Here is a 19,972-nt window from a genome sequence, read left to right as displayed (position 1 = left end):
AGTTGACTGCTTCCTATGCGGAAAACAGAAGTGTCAACATGTGTTCAGCTTTGACTCCCTGAACTACAATGTAACCAAGTAAATCCAGTCCATCATTGTTGTCAATTATGATTCTGAGTGTCATGCAAACCCCCAAACAGGGTTGAGTAAATTATGGCTCAGTAAGGATATTAACATCACAGATGACATATGCCATGATGGTCAAACTATTGTCAAAAAAAATATTTTATAGTATATTAAATATATTTATATATATGTATATATGTATGTGTATACACACACACTGTATATATGTATGTATGTATAATTTATATTTTATCACCCATAAAATATATTTATTTCACACTGCACTTATACTCAAAACAATGTAATCCTGAATTCCGTTGAGTATTCAAAAATTAAAGCACTCGACGTTTCATTAAAATGTTTTCCGTTTTCCCGTTTTTAAAAATTTTTTATTGAAGTGTCATTATAATAATAATTTAATAACAGGCATCTATATTCTTCATCCCAATTACGTCGGACTGCAAAGCCTCAGATGACCACGAGATGGCAAGAAATAACCTTTTAGTCCATTTCGCGCTCCTTCGGATATTTGCAATCCACATTTGGGGGAAGCTCCCTAATTTTAAGTAATCCAGGATGAAGAGTCTTTCGAAGCTCTCGCCAAAAATAATGAATGTGTCATCCGCAAATTCAACGAAAGCATCCGATACGTCTCAGCTGCGGTTCGGGAAACGCGTTCGTAAACGACTGCGCGTGAGCCTCTGGAGGAACCGTAGCTCGCAGGTTGTGACGCTTGGAGTCCGAAAGGCGTCTTGGTTCCGACCTCGTGGGTCGGAATCTTTCCGGGCGAGCCAGTCCCGAGGCTGGTGAGTACAATGCGCTTTAGCGCTGGATTAAAATACTTGGCAGTGTGAAGAGCGCAGGGAGTCCAGCAGCGAGCCTGCTTTTAGAGAATGGTCGCACTGGCTTCGGCACTTTGTGATCTGTTGGACGGTAAAGTTATTTTGGGTCGCTCTTAGGCTTTTCCATTCATTGGAAATGAATGAATGCTACCCTGTAGTTTAATTTCTTATTTGAACTCCCTTGGAAAGCTTCCCCCCCCCCCGGTCCTGAAAAGCGGAATAAACATAATACTATGTCGATCAAATTCGTCTCTTGGTGACAAGTCTTATTGGCGGAAGTGATTTGCTGCCTTCCAGAATGGTTTTTTTCCCCCTGCTTCCCAATTTAGTCTCAACCCGGGGATCCCCTGATAGGATCCCAGAGCTGATACTAAATTGGGAAGCATATGTATAAATCTATGTATGTATGTATGTATGTATGTGTGTATGTGTGTATGTCTGTATATATATAAGCATATGTATGTATGTATACACACACACACACACACACACACATATACTTATATATACATACATACACATATATGCACTGCTCAAAAAAATAAAGGGAACACAAGCAGAAGACATCCGAGATCTGAATGAATGAAATAAATGAATGAATTAAATACTTTGTTCATTACATATAGTAGTTTTGTGTTCCCTTTAGTTGTTTGAGCAGTGTATAAACTACTGTATGTAAAAAACAAAGTATAAGGCTATTTCATTCATTCAGATCTCGGATGTCTTCTGCTTGTGTTCCCTTTATTTTTTTGAGCAATATATATATATTTGTTTTCGTAGATTTTTAGGGGTACAGGTATGGAAGTCTTGGCGTATTTGGGTCTTTTCCCGTGTAAGATTGAGAGTATCTTGGCGACATTTCGACGAGGTCCCATTCGTCGAAGCCTGAAGATGACGAGTGGGACCTCGTCGAAACGTCGCCAAGATACTCTCAATCTTACATGGGAAAAGATCCGAATATGCCAAGACTTGTGTGTATACACACACACACACACACACACACACACACACACACACACACTGTGATACTAAGACGTCTGGCTAATTACAAGTCACAATAGCAATGGCCTATAAATCACTAGCGCAGAGAACCTCAACTTCCAAATATTGTATGCGGGTTAACACTGTTCCACACATTATGCTGTGAAATGCATTTTATTGGAATCCAGGTGCAAACGATATGAATGGCATATTGGTTTTATGATACAGGTCTCCATTGTACACTGCTGGGGATATTAAAAGGAAAGACAAGACTGCCTTTGGGACATAATGCCAATTCTCTGAAGACCCGCGCTGAGTATTGGGAGCAGAGACAAAAACTGAACTTTGTTGAAATTGGTGCAAGCTGATCAGCTTGAACTATGAATGAAGTATGAATAGGTTTGGAAAGGAGATGGAATATTGTAGGCCAGAGAAAAAGAAATTAATTTTTTGAAAAGGTGGTTTATGTTGCTTCTCCTTCAGGTTTCATTAAAAATAATTCTTATGGTTGCTTTAGTATGATTTCAGTATATACCGGCATTTATTTTTCCTGAAGAAAAAATGAAGGAAGAATAAGTATTTCCAGTGTTGGAATAAAGTTGGTGAAATATAAAGGGAAAACGTGATCATCTCTATGCCTCTTGCTTGACAGCAGATTACTGCTATTATCTCACCCAAATGCAATGGACACTGAAAAACTGGAAGTCCTTAATCAAGTCCTTGAGCTCCTTAATTATCATATCCTGCCCACCAATCTCTGTTATGCTTTCTTTGGGAATGGCTTCCAGAATCAGAGGTTCCTGACGCCAAAGGCTGGTTGAAAGGGAGGGGGGAATTTCATGTTGGGGTTTTTTCCCCTTGAAGAGTGAAGCCACTTCAGACAAAGTTTAAACATAGTCAGGGTAAGTGATTTTATTGCCTGAAAAAAATGCCTGAATTTCAGTTGTATAAAATCCTCTTTAGTACAAATTAAACGTATTAAATGTTTTGCATTAAACTTCGTGCCTAATAGGCAGCTTATATAGTGAGTTACATTTGACTGGTTATCCACAGATATTGTGTTGTAGTTACACATAACTCAGAACATGCAGAATTAGGGTCTGCTGCGTAAGGCATCACTTGCAATGTTGTGTAATCCATATATATCCATATATCATATACATTATAATGTACAATATGCTTCTATTTATAGCATCCATATATAAAAATACTTTATAGAAGACTGGGAGTACAGCACAGGACGGTATCGGAGATCCTGTAACAACAGTAATGAATTACAGAGAAGAAATTATGAGTTTGATAGTCCCAGGACAATTTGATGATGCTGACACTTCAGACAGGTAATGCAGAAATGCTTTTCAGGTTATAGAAGGCAACTGAGCTTTTTTAGATAAACCTTGCTCACTTTCTATTTGTTATTCTGGTCCTTTATTATCAGAAACAGGTCCCAGTTTTTTTGTGCACATCTAAGAAAATAATTACTTGATTTGCCATGTTTGCAAAGTGTTATTACAATGGTTTTAGATAAAAAAATACTATGATTGAAACAATGATCTAATAATAAAAAATGTTTGCACTTGTCATCTCAGTGTTCATGCCATTTGCCACTTTCGTCCTTTATGTGAGGAAGTTAATTTTGCGCTGTTCTTTATTAAAGATGTTCTATTTTTCATAACCAATTGGAGATAATGCGTACACAAATAAAATCCCCTAAATCAGTGTTTCTCAAACTTAGCCGCTGTTAACAGATGTGGACATCAAGTCCCAAATTCCCAGCCTGCATTCAGGAGTTGAAATCCACATCTCTTATAAATCCAATCAGATTTGAGCTATACATGGAATGAACTATATAAATGAAATGCTATAAAGCTATACATCGAATGGAAGATACAAATGGAGTGAACTGGAAAACAAAGAATAACTCCCTTTCTATTAGAAGAACCCAGAAACCTACATGAAGAGAATGTGTTAAATCACGGGTGTCAAACTCACGACGTCACGTTGTTACATGATGTATTGTGACTTTTCCCCCCTTCGTTAAACCGGGGGTGGGCATGGCCAGCGTGTGATGCATCCGGCCTGTGGGAAGCAAGTTTGACACTCCTGTGTTAAATAGTCAACTGAACTGAATTTTAATATCTGATACACCATCAAAGCTAAGGAATTATGTAAAGAGGATGTCATTAGATCTTAAGAGTATCAATCAACAGTGCCTCCATCTTGTCAGAATTCAATCTTAGGTTATTGACTGTCATCCATATACTGATCCAGTCCATGTACTCACCTGATTCAGGTGGAATGGAAAGAAAGTAAGTGAGGGATGGATACTATAATATACAAATGATATCTTGTTCCAAATCTTGAAATGACTACCTCCAGCAGTTTCTTATAGATCAGTTGTGCACAACTTAAAGTCTAGGTTGGCACATAGTTCCTGAAAGTCTTGGATATTTATAAAAGTTGCCACTAAAATATGGGTGGCTATAGTACAGTAAATTAAATGGGAAAAAATGCTATTCATATTATTATGTACCATAGAATTGTAGAGTTCATCACATCCCAACTTCCATCAGCCTTAGCCAAGTTAAAGGTTGGGGAGTGGGAGCTAGTCTCCAGCAAGTCTGGAGAATTCTGTTACACTGTAGGCCTGATACATCCATGCACCTTCAGACCCATCCCTTGGTGACCTCTAGGCACTATGACTTATCTGCCCTTTTAAATGTGTTTTTAGCTAAAACAAAGTAAAAAGGAGACTAAAAAGGTAAAGGTTCCCCTCGCACATACGTGCTAGTCGTTCCCGACTCTAGGGGGCGGTACTCATCTCCGTTTCAAAGCCAAAGAGCCAGCGCTGTCCAAAGACGTCTCTGTGGTCATGTGGCCGGCATGACTAAACGCCAAAGGCGCACGGAACGCTGTTACCTTCCCACCAAAGGTGGTCCCTATTTTTCTACTTGCATTTTTTAAGTGCTTTCGAACTGCTAGGATGGCAGAAGCTGGGACAAGTAACGGGGGCTCACCCCATTATGCGGCACTAGGGATTTGAACCGCTGAACTGCCGACCTTTTGATTGACAAGCTCAGCGTCTTAGCCACTGAGCCACCGCGTCCCTTATAAAAAGGAGCCAAATATACTTTAAAAACCAACATCACTTTATGTATTTGCATCAATACTTATGAATTTAATAAAGTTCCCACTGAGATTGTAGAAAGTATCCCAGGAGAGTTAGCGTCTTCTGGTAAATGGATGTTTTGTGACTAGTTATGCTCACTATAGCAGTGTGTCCACTGTATGTTGTCTCCATTGTTTTGAAACCATTATAGAGTCAGCCTATTAAGCCTTTACTAAATATTCTTCTTTTTAAAAAAATAGCGAAGCCTCGCAGGTTGTTCAGCCATCTCAGGAGGAGAAGGTGATGGTTAAAATGCAACAGTCCCATCTGAATGAGGAAGCTGATGCGGATGAATCATATGAGAGCTCTGAGGACGAGGAGGATGAATGGGATTGGGATGATGATATGGGAAAGCTGACAAAACGGAATCCAATGGCTGGTGGAAGAAACCTACAGGTGTGTAATAAGTGGATTTTTATGTATTACTTTTAGATGTATTTGCCCTGGTTCCTATAGACCAGGGCTATTAAATGTGCGGACTGGATGTGTTTCACGCTGGCCACGCCTATGCCAAGTATAGTGAAGGGGAAAAAGTTCTCATACATCATATGACGCTGCCATGGCGATGTGAGTTTGACACCCCTGCTATAGACTATTGACTTAATATGACTGTGGGTATAGCTTGTTTGGACCTAGTAGCAAATTGTAGTATAACATGACTATAAAACCAGGCCACTATCCTGGTTTACCATAATGAGTGGATTTAGTTTTTATGTGACAATGTATTCAGACAATGTAAGCTACACTTGTGGGCATTTTAATTTGAACCTTTAAAATTATTTTATAGGAAAGTAGTCACAGTGCATTGGGAAAGTCAGTAGTCTGAATGCTTAAGTATTCCATTTTGTTTTGAATAACAAAAAAATATCCTAGCCTCTTGTAGAGACTAGCTGATAGTTTCAGGAGTTTTTGCACCTAATACTACCTAAGGTTAATTACTGTCTTAATGTGTGATGGTGAGCCATAGCTTAGTGCTACTTGCATAAATGACAGGCATGCAAAGTATGAGGCTTGAGCATTTCCTTTTCTTTCCCATTCACACAACCCAGAGGAAGAGTAAACCAGAATTCTGTGTCATTTTAGCTAATTCAGCTTGTTATGCGCAAACCAAGTTGTAGTTTAAAATAAACTCTAGCCAGCTAAAGAATCTAGGAATTTTGGTGGTTTAGCGTATGTGCCTATATTTTATTTTAAACCCCAGTTCTTTGATGTGCATGCATTGCTAAGCCACCAACTAATTAAAATGGAATTCTGATCTGTTTTTTTCTGGCCACACAAGGACTAAAAAAGGGAAAGGAGGTGCATCAGTTAAAATCTTTGGGTTCTTTTTCACTGGGTACATTTCGTTATGCTGTGGCTCAGCACAAAACTCAGTGCAAAACTCCCACTGTCTTTAGCCTTCTAAAAGTCAAGTTACATGTCTTACTATACTTCCTGAATTTGATGAAATGTGTTTCTTAGGCTAGCTGGTATATATGCTTTTGCTCCTATGGCCTTAATCGTGACTGATGCATTTGGAATGGGCCACAGGATTCTGCATTCCCTCTTGAGACTCACCCTTCAAACTTACTCATGGATAAGGTTATAACAGCACTTGACTATACATGCTAACTAGTGTTTGCAGGCCTGGGGAATTTGCACATAATACGGATAATACTGGGGGACATAATCAGGCAGTTGCCTTTTTTATTGTTTTTCAGATTAAGAATCTGTGAAAGTGTGCCTTTAGAATGGTTTTAAAATGGAATTTGATTTAATAACATTTTTTTCAGCCAAACAAACAGATTCCCAGCAGCAGTGCAGCCAAAATGTCTACACCTACAGATAAAGCATTAAGAAAGTTTGAAAATAAAATTAATCTAGGTAAGTAGACCATTTAGAATTCCAGGATTCCAGAAGGGCTGAATCAGGTGATAGTTTTTAAAAGATGAAATTCAATGGATTAATGACTTAATCTGTCCTGGAAAACTATTAAAATGCCTCTGGAAGATGTACAAAAATTGGATTTATTTGTTTCTGTGATGGAATAAAGTTTTGGCTCATCAAAAATAGACTTATAGTCCCCTGTTCCACATTTCAAATCATATTTTACTAAGAACTATAGCAGGATTATAAGATTATGAAATGGTGAAGGTCATCCTGTACAGGTGCCTTTCAGGGTAGGCCAGTCTACATGTGTCTCAGCTTCTCTTTTTTCTGTTAGTCATATCTTTCCCTAAAGAGAAAGAAGGGATAGGAAAACACTACGATTTGCAAGTTGTAGCTGAAAAACAAACCACACCTGGATTTCCTGGATTCTACCACCATTATCAAGCTGTCCTCACTGTCATCTAGTCTATTCTCAGAAACCATTCCACCAGCCAACTAACTTAAGCAGATCCTTCTTTCAGGTCCTGGCTACTCTTGCTGGATCTCTAACTACAGATTTTTCCTCCTTGGTAGACGCAGTATCACCACGTCATACAAAAACAACTCCAGAATACACAACAGACCTATTCCTCCATTACATAATGCTTCCTTTATAAGTTTACAGCTAGAAAACAAGATGTTTTATTAAGCCATCAAGCTTATGACATTAAGCTTTATTCAGCCGCGGTGGCGGTTGATATCCCCAGGCTTATGGTCATGGGGGATTTCAACCTGCCGTCCGTGGGCGAGGCGTCTGAGGTGGCTCGGGAGTTCATGGCTTCCATGACAGCTATGGACCTGAGCCAGTTAATTCATGGCCCTACCCACACGGGGGGAAACACGCTGGATCTGGTTTTTGTCTCTGGACAGTGGTTGAGTGATCTCGAGATAGGGGATATAGTCACCGAGCCCTTGTCATGGTCTGATCACTCTCTCCTTCATCTCGACCTTCGAACCGCTACACCCTGCCGCAGGCAGGCGGAGCCGGTAAGATGGTTCCGCCCCAGGCGCCTGATGGAACCTGATAGGTTCCAGATGGAGCTTGGGCCATTCCCTGAGGCTCTGGCACATGCCTCGACTGGAGACCTAGTGGCCGCCTGGGATAGGGCGGCCGCTGGAGCTCTGGACCGGGTCGTGCCTTTGCGGCCTCTGACCCAGCGCCGATCTCATTTAGCTCCTTGGTTTACTGAGGAGCTGAGGGAGTTGAAGCGCCGGAAAAGACGCCTAGAGAGTAGTTGGAGGGCCAGTCGCTCTGAATCTGACCGGACACTGGTAAGATCTCATATTAGGAATTACGTAGTGGCGATAAAAGCAACGAAATGTAGTTATTTTGCTGCTCTTATTGCATCATCAGATAATTGCCCGGCCACCCTGTTTAGGGTGACCCGCTCCCTGCTCCACCAGGAAGCGCGGGAGGACCCCTTGGAGGGTAGAGCCGAGGATTTTGTTCAATATCTGTATGACAAAATCACTCAGATTTGGGAAGATCTGGACTCTGACTGGGTAGTCTCAGGGGGAGGGACTGGGGCAGGTCTTGAGAATGTTATCTGGGATGAGTTTGATCCTGTGACCCCTGAGGACGTGGACAGGATTCTGGGTAGACTGAACACGACCACTTGTTTATTGGACCCGTGTCCCTCCTGGTTAGTGCTGGCTTCTCGGGAGGTGACACGAGGCTGGTTCCAGGGGATTATAAATGCTTCATTGGGTGAGGGTGTCTTTCCTGCCGCCTTGAAAGAGGCGGTGGTGAGGCCTCTCCTCAAGAAGCCTTCCCTGGACCCGGCAATGTTGGTAAATTATCGTCCGGTCTCCAACCTTAGTTTTGTGGCGAAGGTTGTTGAGAGTGTGGTCGCGCAACAGCTCCCCCAGCACCTGGATGAAACGACGTATCTGGATCCGTTCCAGTCGGGCTTCAGGCCCGGGTACAGCACGGAAACGGCATTGGTCGCGTTGGTTGATGATCTCTGGAGGGCTCGGGACAGGGGGTGCTCCTCTGTCCTGGTCCTGTTAGATCTCTCAGCGGCTTTTGTTACCATCGACCATGGTATCATGCTGCACTGGTTAGAAGAGTTAGGGGTGGGAGGCACTGTGTTGCGGTGGTTCTCCTCCTTTCTCTCTGACCGGTCGCAGTCTGTGTTGACAGGGGGACAGAGGTCAACCCCGAGGCCCCTCATATGTAGGGTGCCGCAGGGGTCGGTCCTCTCGCCTCTCCTGTTCAACATTTATGTGAAGCCACTGGGCAAGATCATCCGTGGTTTCGGGGTGGAGTACCATCAGTACGCTGACGACACCCAGCTGTACATCTCCACCCCGGATCACCCCAACGATGCCCTTGAAGTGATGTCCCGGTGCCTGGAGGCCGTACGGATCTGGATGGGGAGGAACAGGCTCAGGCTCAACCCATCCAAGACCGAGTGGCTGTGGTTTCCGACGTCCCGATATAGTCAGTTGACGCCATCACTGACTATTGGGGGCGAATCACTGTCCCCCACGGAGAGGGCTCGCAACTTGGGCGTCCTCCTGGATTCACGGCTGTCTTTAGAAGAGCACCTGACGGCCATGACCGGGAGGATTTTTTATCAGGTTCGCCTGATTTACCCTTTCTGGATCGGGACTCGTTACGCACGGTCACTCATGCCCTCGTCACCTCCCGCCTGGACTATTGTAATGCTCTCTACATGGGGCTCCCCTTGAGGAGCACCCGGAGGCTCCAACTGGCGCAGAGTGCGGCCGCGCGGGTGGTAATGGGAGCGTCATGGCGCTCCCATGTGACACCTCTCCTGCGCGAGCTGCACTGGCTCCCGGTGGTCTTCCGGATGCGCTTCAAGGTTTTGGTTACCACCTTCAAAGCGCTCCATGGCTTAGGACCTGGTTATCTACGGGACCGCCTACTACCACCAATAGCCTCCCACCGGCCAGTACGCTCTCATAGAGAGGGACTCCTCCGGGTGCCGTCAGCCAAACAGTGTCGGCTGGCGACCCCTAGGGGGAGAGCCTTCTCTGTGGGGGCACCTACCGTCTGGAATGAGCTCCCCCCAGAGATACGGAGGATTCCGGATCTGCGCACCTTCCGCCGCGCTGTGAAGACTTTTTTATTCCATCAAGCGGGCTTGGCCTAATCTCCTCCCTCTTTTAATATGTAAATTTTAATCTGTTTTTAAATTATTGGGGTGTTTTAATCTGTCTGGGCCAAAATGATTTAATTTGATTTTATCTGGTTTTAAATTTTGTGTATTTATGTATTTTATTGCTTGGCTGTTCACCGCCCTGAGTCCTTCGGGAGTAGGGCGGTATACAAATCAAATAAACTAAACTAAACTAAACTAAACTAAATTAAACTAAACTAAACTAAACTAAACTAAACTAAACTAAACTAAACTAAACTAAACTAAACTAAACTAAACTAAACTAAACTAAACTAAACTAAACTAAACTAAACTTATTTGGGCCCACAAAAAAGAGTTTTGGTACCATTGCATCACCCCAAATTCACTGGGGCAATTCAACCTTCCACAATCCCCTCCAGATTTCAAGCAATCCCCCAACTCTGTTCTCTGTTAAATATGTCTTGAAGACCTGATTTTCTCTTAGCTTCGGGCCAAAGTAGGATGAGGACTTCCTCTAAGATGGTATTATATCCGTTCCCTCAGGATGACTCTCTGTCTCTGTGTCTGTCTCTATGTCTGTCTGTCTGTCTCTCACACACACAGCTTCCTTTATATTTTGCAGTTTTTAATTTTGCACATTTCCCAGAGACATTGAGAAGTTGAGTGGTTTCAGAAATATAAGGGGGGAAAACAGTTGACAGACATATATATGAATGGAAAACAGTGCTTACATTAAACCAGGGGTCAGCAACCCGCGGCTCTGGAGCCGCATGTGGCTTTTTCTGCTGCGGCTCCCTGTCACTCAAAATATGCGTCACAACCGCCAATGTGCAACACCCACAGGCACATGATTTATTGAGCTTTTCAACCTCCGGTAGGCCAGCCATGGATAAATCCAAGAAAAGAAAAGTTTCAGAAGAAACTAGAACATTTAATTCAACTACATATGCTAGTTTTGTGGCCGCTCAAGAAATAGTCAGGCACGGGAAGGGTTTTGTGGCTCCTGGTGTTTTCTTTTCTGTGGAAAACGGGTACAAATGGCTCTTTGAGTGTTTAAGGTTGCAGACCCCTGCATTAAATGTTATAAATGCATTGCTCGTTTTCTAGAAGTATGTTCACAATGAAATTATGCATGTTGTTTTTGGACAGCAGTGTTGAAGCAATTTTTAAAGAGTGGGATGTGTGTATATGTGTTTTCCAGACAAGCTGCGTTTTGCTGATTCTGTTATAAATAAAGTTACAGAGAAGTCTAGGCAAAGAGAAGCACATATGTAAGTAATATGGATGTGCAGAAATGTTGTAGAGAATATATAGCTGTTAATTGATTGACATGGGTTTGTAGTACAATTAATATAATAATACATTATTTTTTGATATAATATTACATTCTAAGAGAGCCTTGCAAAATTAACATTGCAGTCCTGCAGATGCCTCCTCAGACTTTTTTGCCTGATCATTTAGGACTAGGCATGCATTCCTAAAAAGCAGGGTGGATAAAAATCAATGATTTTTTTAAAAAAATCAAAAAAATCAGATTTTTTTGATTTAAATCGGATTTTTTTTATTTTTATCGAATTTATTTTAATAAAAAACTTTTGGGGTAAAAATCTATCATAAGATAGTTTTCTATTTAAGATGTGTAAATAATTTAGTTTATTCAGCATGAAATGGAGCTTAGTTATGTAGCATGAGGCTGTATATTCTGCAACACTGGGACTATCGGTGAGTCAACAGTGGGTCAAAGGAGTAGCAGAGATTACAGTTGCTGTTTAAAAATTATGATTTAAATCGAGTTGATTTAAATCAAGCCTTTTTACTAGTGATTTAAATCATGATTTAAATTGTGATTTAAATCAACTTGATTTAAATCAAATCCACCCTGCTAAAAAGTGAGGTTAAGATTGGTTTGGTAAATTAAGTTATTTCCAATTTTGTTTTGGCATGTTCTTATCTAATGGTGATACTGTTTTATGTTCCTGAAAACCACTCTAATATTGCTTGACTGAAGTCTCTGTGAGTTGCATTATGAAGCTCCCTGGTTTTAATTCCTGGAGAATGTTTTAGGTTTTCTGTCCTGTTTCTTGGCCCAGAATATTTTCATATTGCTGGCATGTAGCTTAAGTGTTGAGTTATTTGTATTTTATTCCAGTACAATGGATCAATACAATGTTTTGTTTCTGCTAGGTACCGGGTAAAAGATAAATCAGACAGGGCAACAGTAGAACAAGTAAGTGATGTGAATTATCAGTTGTAAAAAAATGTATTGTGAGAATTCAAAGTATTTATCCTTTAAAAGGAAACTATTCAGCTAGTTATATTCTTTAATAGCAGTGCATAACATTGTAATGTCAATGTGAAATCTCCCTTTTACATTATACAGTTATGCTTTATCTAGATGGGTTTTCTCCATTTCATCAGGTTATTCCAAAATCCTTTCTGAGAATGCTTAGAAACTTTTACTGCACTACTGGTCTGATGTTGGGAGGGCAAAATATAGGTGGAGACGTGTTTGCTTCCAGATCACATTGATGGATGCTTTTGGATTATATTCTGTCCAAGTTAATTATTATTTGGATAGAATAATAATAATAATATAAGCTTTCTCAGAAAGGAAGTTTTATTCTCCAGTTATATTCTCCAATATTTCATAATTATATCTCTCTGCCTTCAGAGGAAAAAAAATCAGTAAGATTTCAGGTGCTCTATCAGAGAATTATAGACTTCCAGTAATATAAACCATGATTAATTGGCTTCTTTAAAGAATTGCTTCAGTTGAAATAAGGTAGTCCTTAAGACCCAACACACTTATATGTGTATTTGTACAAGTGGCCCTCATTCTCTTGGGACTGGAATTATAGTCAGTAAGTGGTATGATCTTTTTTTTTTTTAATTTATTTATTTTTATTTGAAAAGTTTTTCAAATACAGATTTTTCCCCCTTTTTTCTCCCCCCTCCTCCCTACCCCCCCCCCTCTCCACCCCTCCCCCTGTGACTTCTTCAAAGTAAAATCCAAATTCATAACAGATTATATAATACTTTACCATCCCCTTACTCCGTCCCCCAAATACTGACCCTTTCTTTCTAATAATATTATTATATCCCCCTTTTACTATACATTTCAAAAAAACATTCTACTATAACATTATGTAATAACTTCTGGTTTAGCATAGTAATATTATTATAAGTAAGCGGTATGATCTTAAAGCACAGTATCACATGACTGTGTTGCTTACTGATGGCAGTTACGTCACTTCCTGCTGTCATATGATGTCATAAGCAAACCACCATAGGTGGTTTAGCAAAGACATCATATGGTTGTCATTTGTAGCCTCCTGTCAGCTTCCCCATTGACTTTGCTTCTTGATAGCTGGGAGTGAAGTTGCAGATTGTGATCACGTTACTGCAAGGTCACTGCAACAGTCACAACTACGAGAACAGTTCATAAGTACTATCCTTTCAGTGTCGTTGTAAGCTTGAATAGTCACTGAATGAGTGATCATTAAATGAGGACTGCCTGCATTGATCTGTAATTTCGTAATCAGACAATAATGGATAGAAACACATATTCATTCAAAAAGTTGATATTTCTCAGATGCTTCATGAATCCAACAGTGTTGGCCTCATTCTATAAAGGCTTATGATGTAGTCATGTTTTGCTCCTACATTTTAGTGAAATGTTATTTAAACTTTAAAGCATTTGCAGACTAAAAATTTGCAAAAGAAAACAAGTTGGAAAAAGAATTGGTATAAACTTTGTAGGAGAAAAATCTTGGCTTTGAACAAATAGGACTTTCTTAGATTTTAAACTTGAAAGTGATTTATCCACATCTTTGTAAGGATTTGATTTGATGGTGTTTTGTCTTTCTAAGGTCCTGGATCCAAGAACACGAATGATTCTGTTCAAGATGCTTAGCAGAGGTGTGATATCCGAGATCAACGGTTGTGTCAGTACTGGAAAAGAGGTTGGCTGAACCTATAGTTTGCTAAAAGTAATCTTGCAATTCATTTTTAAAAGTCTTGTGATTTGTATTACATGCTCTCTATAATTTTTCTGAAAAGTCATTTTGGAACAAAGAGGCTCCATTCTTCTGCATCGGGACTGGCAAGGATTCATAGATACCTAAGGTTTAGCTTTGAAAAGCTAAGATGCAGTAAGGCTTGGACTTGAAAACACTAAAACACTCAGTTTCAGTTGTCAGATGTAATGGTGTGTAGGAATGTCCTTGGGAGATAGGGCAACGAGACACAGCGAAGGGAGCAATCAGATGCCAACTTATCCTATAGCAGAAATGTGGATGAGTCAAAAGGCTCAGAAGAAACCCTCCCTCGTTTCTTAGGCTGTAAAGGGGATGGCATTTCGGGGGGTGGGGGGGAGATACTTTCATACTTGAAAGAATCTGTTAATATTATAATGTACAAAGTTATAATAAAGAAATATAATAAAGTAGAATTAGCTCATTTGACCATCTTTCCTGTCTGGTTTACTTTACAAGACTGACATGAGGAGAGCAAATTTTCTACCTCCATACTTTTCCTGTGATTAATTAAACACCTTCTAAATCACTTCTAGTAGTGACTGTAGAAGAGCAGGCAGCAAGCAGGTTTTGCTATAATTTTTTTTAATAATTTTTTTTTTTAAAACAAACAAACACATAATACATCAATCCTTCCATGTGTCTTCTTGGTGTTTCTTCTGTGACTACTACTACTTTTTATTACTCCTCCCATCTTCATTTCTCCTTGATAGTTTCCATTTCTCTGTTGCGATATTTTCCCCAAATTACAATACATTTAATATAACATTCTCCTTATTTAATTATCGCAATCTTTATATTTCCTTTTTAACCAATCATAAAATTTCCCCTATATCTTATAATAGTCCAGGTTTTGCTATAATTCTTTTTCTTAACACTTAACTATAGTTTCACAAGCTGGGTCCTGGGTTGCGTCCTCATAAACCAGAGCTTAATGTAATCTGTCTGTGTATTCTAGGCTTTTTTAAAATAAAAAATCCTGCTTTTGATGTCAGATTAGACTTGAGGGCTATCCAGGCAGGCTATCCCTTTCAAAAATAATAGGTATTAAAATAATGCCTGAGAAGACCGATGTGGAATGCAATGACATAATTTGCAGAATTACAATTTGCAGCTGTCATTAAATGCCTCTTTTCATTCAAGCAGTTCTGCGCCAAATCGAGGACACAATCCAAACAACTTTTTGTACATGTGGACATAAGTTTACAAATACAGAGAGCTATTTTCCCCTCTACACATAGATTATGCATGGTAAAGAAGTATTTATTTCAGGTCATTAATGCTATGCATTATTATTATAGGAGTGGTATATCTCTGCAAAATGATTCAAGTGTGGGCAACTTTTTTTTTCCATTCTGTTCAGGATTCACCTGTTTGGAAAAGAGTAAAGGCAATTTAAAATATGAACAGAGTGTGGTTTGTACCCCTGTGATCTATAGATTTAGCCTGGATGGTTATTGGATTCATGGGTCATGCATTTGGCCTTTGACAGTCCTTCTGTTTTTGTAGCCAGAGTACCATATACAGTAGATCTCAAAATTAATGCTAAACCTAATAATAAATCATGTTTAATAAACTATAGTGGCTAGGTTCATTAAACTCAGATATATCACAGTGTGAATACAGCCAGTGATCCAAAATAAACTCTATTACGTGTATTAAACTCTGTGCCATGTAGTAGTTAATTAAAACAAAGTAATTTTAAAACTATTGGTCGACTTCTCAAATAATATATATCAATCTATATAGTGACACATTTTTGTTATATTTCTTTGCATTTTTTCCAGGCTAATGTGTACCATGCCAGCACTGCAAAAGGCGAGAATAGAGCAATAAAGATTTATAAAACTAGTATTTTGATGTTTAAAGATCGGGATAAATATGTGAGTGGAGAATTCAGGTGAGTCTGTATTGCGTACTTGCTTCTGGATTTCACTTTTCAATTGATTTTTTTTTTTTTTTACAAAATAAACATTCAATCTCCCTCTTGCCATTCCAAGGTTTCGTCATGGATACTGTAAAGGAAACCCAAGAAAGATGGTCAGGACATGGGCAGAAAAAGAAATGAGGAATTTAACCAGGTGAGAATTGACATTCTTCCATTTTCAGCTTGACTTCAGGGAATGATTTTAATATTCCGGAAGTTAAAATAATAGCATTGCAAGTTTTTAAGAAGCAAAATGTTCAGGAGATGCAATTGTTTCAACTACTCATTTAGGCCCAACATTAGAATGCCTTGTTCAGGGATTTCTGCTGAACTCCAGAACAAATTTGTTCTTTTAAAAGCAAAATAATTTAAATACCTGTGTTTCCAGGTTTAGAACATTTTTTAAAAAAAAGAAAGCCATGAATTCTGTTTTTATTTTCTAACATGTACAAATGATCTACATTCAGAATCAGAAATATGGCAATGAAAGCAGGAAAATATACATATTGAGTGATCACATTCATATGTTACTCATCTTCAAAAACTGATATCTGACAAACCACTCCAGGCAAATGCATTTTTCAGTCATCTCTCTTTCCCAGAGTAAGGAGAGCTTTTGATCTTTTTTTTAAAAAAAAATAATTTTTATTATTATTTTTTCTTTAAAAACAAGAACAGAAACAAACACAAAACATAAATTTCCATTTTACAACAGTTTCATATCAGTCTTCTTTTAAATTCATGTTTTTCCCCTCCCCGTCTTTAGTTATATTTATATTTGTGGTTCCCTTGTTCCTTATTTATGTATATATTTCTTTATCATTATCATTATCATTATTATTATTATTATTATTATTATTATTATTATTATTATTATTATTATTATTTATTAAATTTATATACCGCCCTACTCCCGAAGAACTCAGGGCGGTGAACAGCCAGAAAATAAATTCATATAATACAAACGTTAAAAACCATTTAAAATACATTAAATCTTTTGGCCCAGAAAACAAATTTAAACACCCCAATTTATAAGACAAATTTAAAATTTAAAAAAGCAATTTAAAAGAGAGGTTAGGCCAGGCCAGCCTGCTGGAATAGGAATGTTTTGAGGGCACGGCAGAAAGAGCGCAGATCCGGAATCCTCCGTATTTCCGGGGGGAGCTCGTTCCAGATGGCAGGTGCCCCCACAGAGAAGGCTCTCCCCCTGGGGGCCGCCAGTCGACACTGTTTGGCCAACGCCACCCTGAGAAGCCCCTCTCTATGGGAGCGTACTGGTCGGTGAAAGGCTACTGGTGGCAGGAGACGGTCTCGTAGATACCCTGGTCCTAAGCCATGGAGCGCTCTAAAGGTGGTAACCAAAACCTTGAAGCGCACCCGGAAGACCACCGGGAGCCAGTGCAGCTCGCACAGGAGGGGAGTCACATGGGAGCACCACGTCGCTCCCATAACCACCTGCGCAGCCACATTCTGAACCAACTGGAGCCTCTGGGTGCTCCTCAAGGGGAGCCCCATGTAGAGAGCATTGCAGTAATCCAGGCGGGAAGTGACGAGGGCATGAGTGACCGTACTTAACGAGTCCCGATCCAGAAAGGGACGCAACTGGCGAATCAGGCGGATCTGATAAAAAGCCCTCCCGGCCACAGCCGTCAAGTGCTCTTCTAAAGACAGCTGTGAGTCCAGGGGGACACCCAAATTGCGAGCCCTCTTCATGGGGGCCAATGACTCGCCCCCAATAGTCAGTGATGGCACCAACTGACTATATCGGGACGTCGGAAACCACAGCCACTCGGTCTTGGATGGGTTGAGCCTGAGTCTATTTCTCCCCATCCAGATCCGTACAGCCTCCAGGCACCGGGACATCACTTCAAGGGCATCATTGGGGTGATCCGGGGTAGAGATGTACAGCTGAGTGTCATCAGCGTACTGATGGTACTTCATCATGTTATTATGTTATAATAACATATTATTGTATCTATATATTACTTTACATATATTGTCTGTTTAGTGGCATATTAGTAATCCTTCTTACTTGCTGTTCCTGACCTCTAGCCATTTATACCATTTATTCCATATTAAATAATATTCCATTTCATCTTTTTCTTTTATCTCTTTTGTCAGTTTGTCCATCTCTGCACAATCCAAGACTTTCCTTATCACCTCTTCTTCTTTTGGTATAGTGTTGCTTTTCCAATTCTGTGCATATGTTATCCTGGCTGCCGTTATAATACGTAAAATTAAATACCGTATTTCTTTGGTATAGTTTCTGGAGATATTCCCAATAAAAGTAGTTCCTGTTTCCAGTCTACATGGTATTCAGTTATCTCTTCAAGCCACTTTTTGATTTTAGTGCAATATTTTTTTGCAGATGCACACGTCCACCATAAATGATAATATGTTCCATAAGATTTCTTACATTTCCAGCAAATTGGTGATATTTGGAAACATCTTGGCGAGTCTTGCCGGCGGGAGATGCTATCTATAAAACATCTTGTACTGATTTTCCTTGTACACCGCTGACATGGTCAATTTCACATTTGTTTCCCACATTTTTTCCCATTTCTCCAGTTCAAGAGCTTTTGATCTTTAACAGCCAAGCAGTCTCAAAGAGTAGAGGAAGGGAAGAAGGATATTCCCTCCTTTTTTTTTTTTTTTTTTTACATCTAAGCCTAAAAGGGGCATACAGTTGACAAACAAAACATGAACAAAATCTTAACTGACTGGGGAACCACATTGATGTGTTTTCTCACTATTTGACAAGTAATGGATATTTGGCCATGGAATCCAAAAACTCAATTATAGTTCTACAATAGGCCCTTCTTAGGAATTGAGTAAAACTTAACGATGGGTATTTTTAGGTTTAGTTCTCAAGTGGATGTCTGAATAGAGGGCCTTAATTTGGAGTAAGTATCTGAGCTCCAAATTTAAATTGGCCAGTTTCTTTCACAGAATATTTGTGCTCAAGTCAATTCATGTTAACCCTTGAAACAAAAGGATTGTTTCTGTTTTTAAATTGAAGCACATATCCCCATTTGAGATTTTAAAAATAGTTTACACTGAAAGGAAAAGAGGCACCTCTATCAAAGACTTTGGGAAGAAAATAATTATTTGTTAAAAATTTACATACAATACTTAACATTTGGCTTCAAGACATGAGAATGAAAATGAAAATGAAAGGTGTCAGCAAGATTGGAATAGCTTGTGAGGCTTTCTTTATATATTTTCTTGCTTTATATACAGTATTTCCTGACTAAATAATTATGAAGGTAAGATCAATATTATTGGACTAAATGATCTTCTGAAAAAAATTTTAAGCTCTTTTCTGCACATAGAACTTTTTTTAAATAGGTGGTATCAGATATATCAAATAACAGCAGTTTTGTCTTTTTGATTTCTTGCTTGGTAGGTTACATACAGCACAGATCCCATGTCCAGAACCCATTATGCTAAGAAGTCATGTTCTTGTGATGGGCTTTATTGGCAAAAATGATATGTAAGTATATTCAAGCGCTGTGCGGCTGGATTCAAATTTTGTGTTAAGCCAGGATTTATTTTAATTACGGTATACTATGCAAACCATAGTGGCCAAAGTCACACAGAACATCTATAAACATTTATGATTTATAGATTCACATATTTAAACACATTCTTGCATACTTCTATAGGAGTTATTTAAAAAGTATAGCATGGGAAAGGGCTATATAGGAAGTCAAGTACTAATTTATTAGTGTCTTCCATTGCATTGGTCAATGTTTTATAAACCTCAACAACTTTAAAATGTGTGCATTTCAACTCCAAGCATGCTAGCTAGAGGAATATGGGGAGTTGAAGTCCACATATCTTAAAATTGCTGCAATTTGGAAACACTGGCACAAGTTTGTAGAATCAAAGCTTCAGAAGAATTGTTCCTCTAGTGCATTTCTCAATTCTAGCAAAAC

The 19,972-nt window shown here is 39.5% G+C and overlaps 1 protein-coding gene across 2 annotated transcripts in view; it reads left to right on the top strand.

Moving 5' to 3' along the window:
* Positions 1-634: 634 nt before the first annotated feature.
* Positions 635-19,972, top strand: part of RIOK1 (RIO kinase 1) — a 31,598-nt gene continuing 12,260 nt past the window's right edge. Inside the window, exons 1-10 of one of the 2 annotated variants that reach the window (XM_070942520.1) lie at positions 635-872; positions 3,082-3,229; positions 5,259-5,454; positions 6,831-6,921; positions 11,275-11,344; positions 12,258-12,300; positions 13,943-14,035; positions 15,895-16,007; positions 16,108-16,188; positions 19,441-19,527. In XM_070942520.1, coding sequence (XP_070798621.1) covers positions 3,159-3,229; positions 5,259-5,454; positions 6,831-6,921; positions 11,275-11,344; positions 12,258-12,300; positions 13,943-14,035; positions 15,895-16,007; positions 16,108-16,188; positions 19,441-19,527 — 845 coding nt within the window. In that variant the 5' untranslated portion in view covers positions 635-872; positions 3,082-3,158. Of the gene's footprint in view, positions 873-2,719; positions 2,792-3,081; positions 3,230-5,258; positions 5,455-6,830; positions 6,922-11,274; positions 11,345-12,257; positions 12,301-13,942; positions 14,036-15,894; positions 16,008-16,107; positions 16,189-19,440; positions 19,528-19,972 lie in introns of those variants that run through there. The other variant, XM_070942521.1, reaches the window with a different exon arrangement.

This window comes from Pituophis catenifer, unplaced genomic scaffold (genome assembly GCF_029215685.1).
Source record: "Pituophis catenifer annectens isolate HBS135680 unplaced genomic scaffold, rPitCat1.0.hap2 SCAF_3, whole genome shotgun sequence".
Taxonomy (NCBI): domain Eukaryota; kingdom Metazoa; phylum Chordata; class Lepidosauria; order Squamata; family Colubridae; genus Pituophis; species Pituophis catenifer.
Note: the sequence above shows the minus strand (reverse complement) of the source record. Positions and strands in the feature narration are given on the sequence as shown.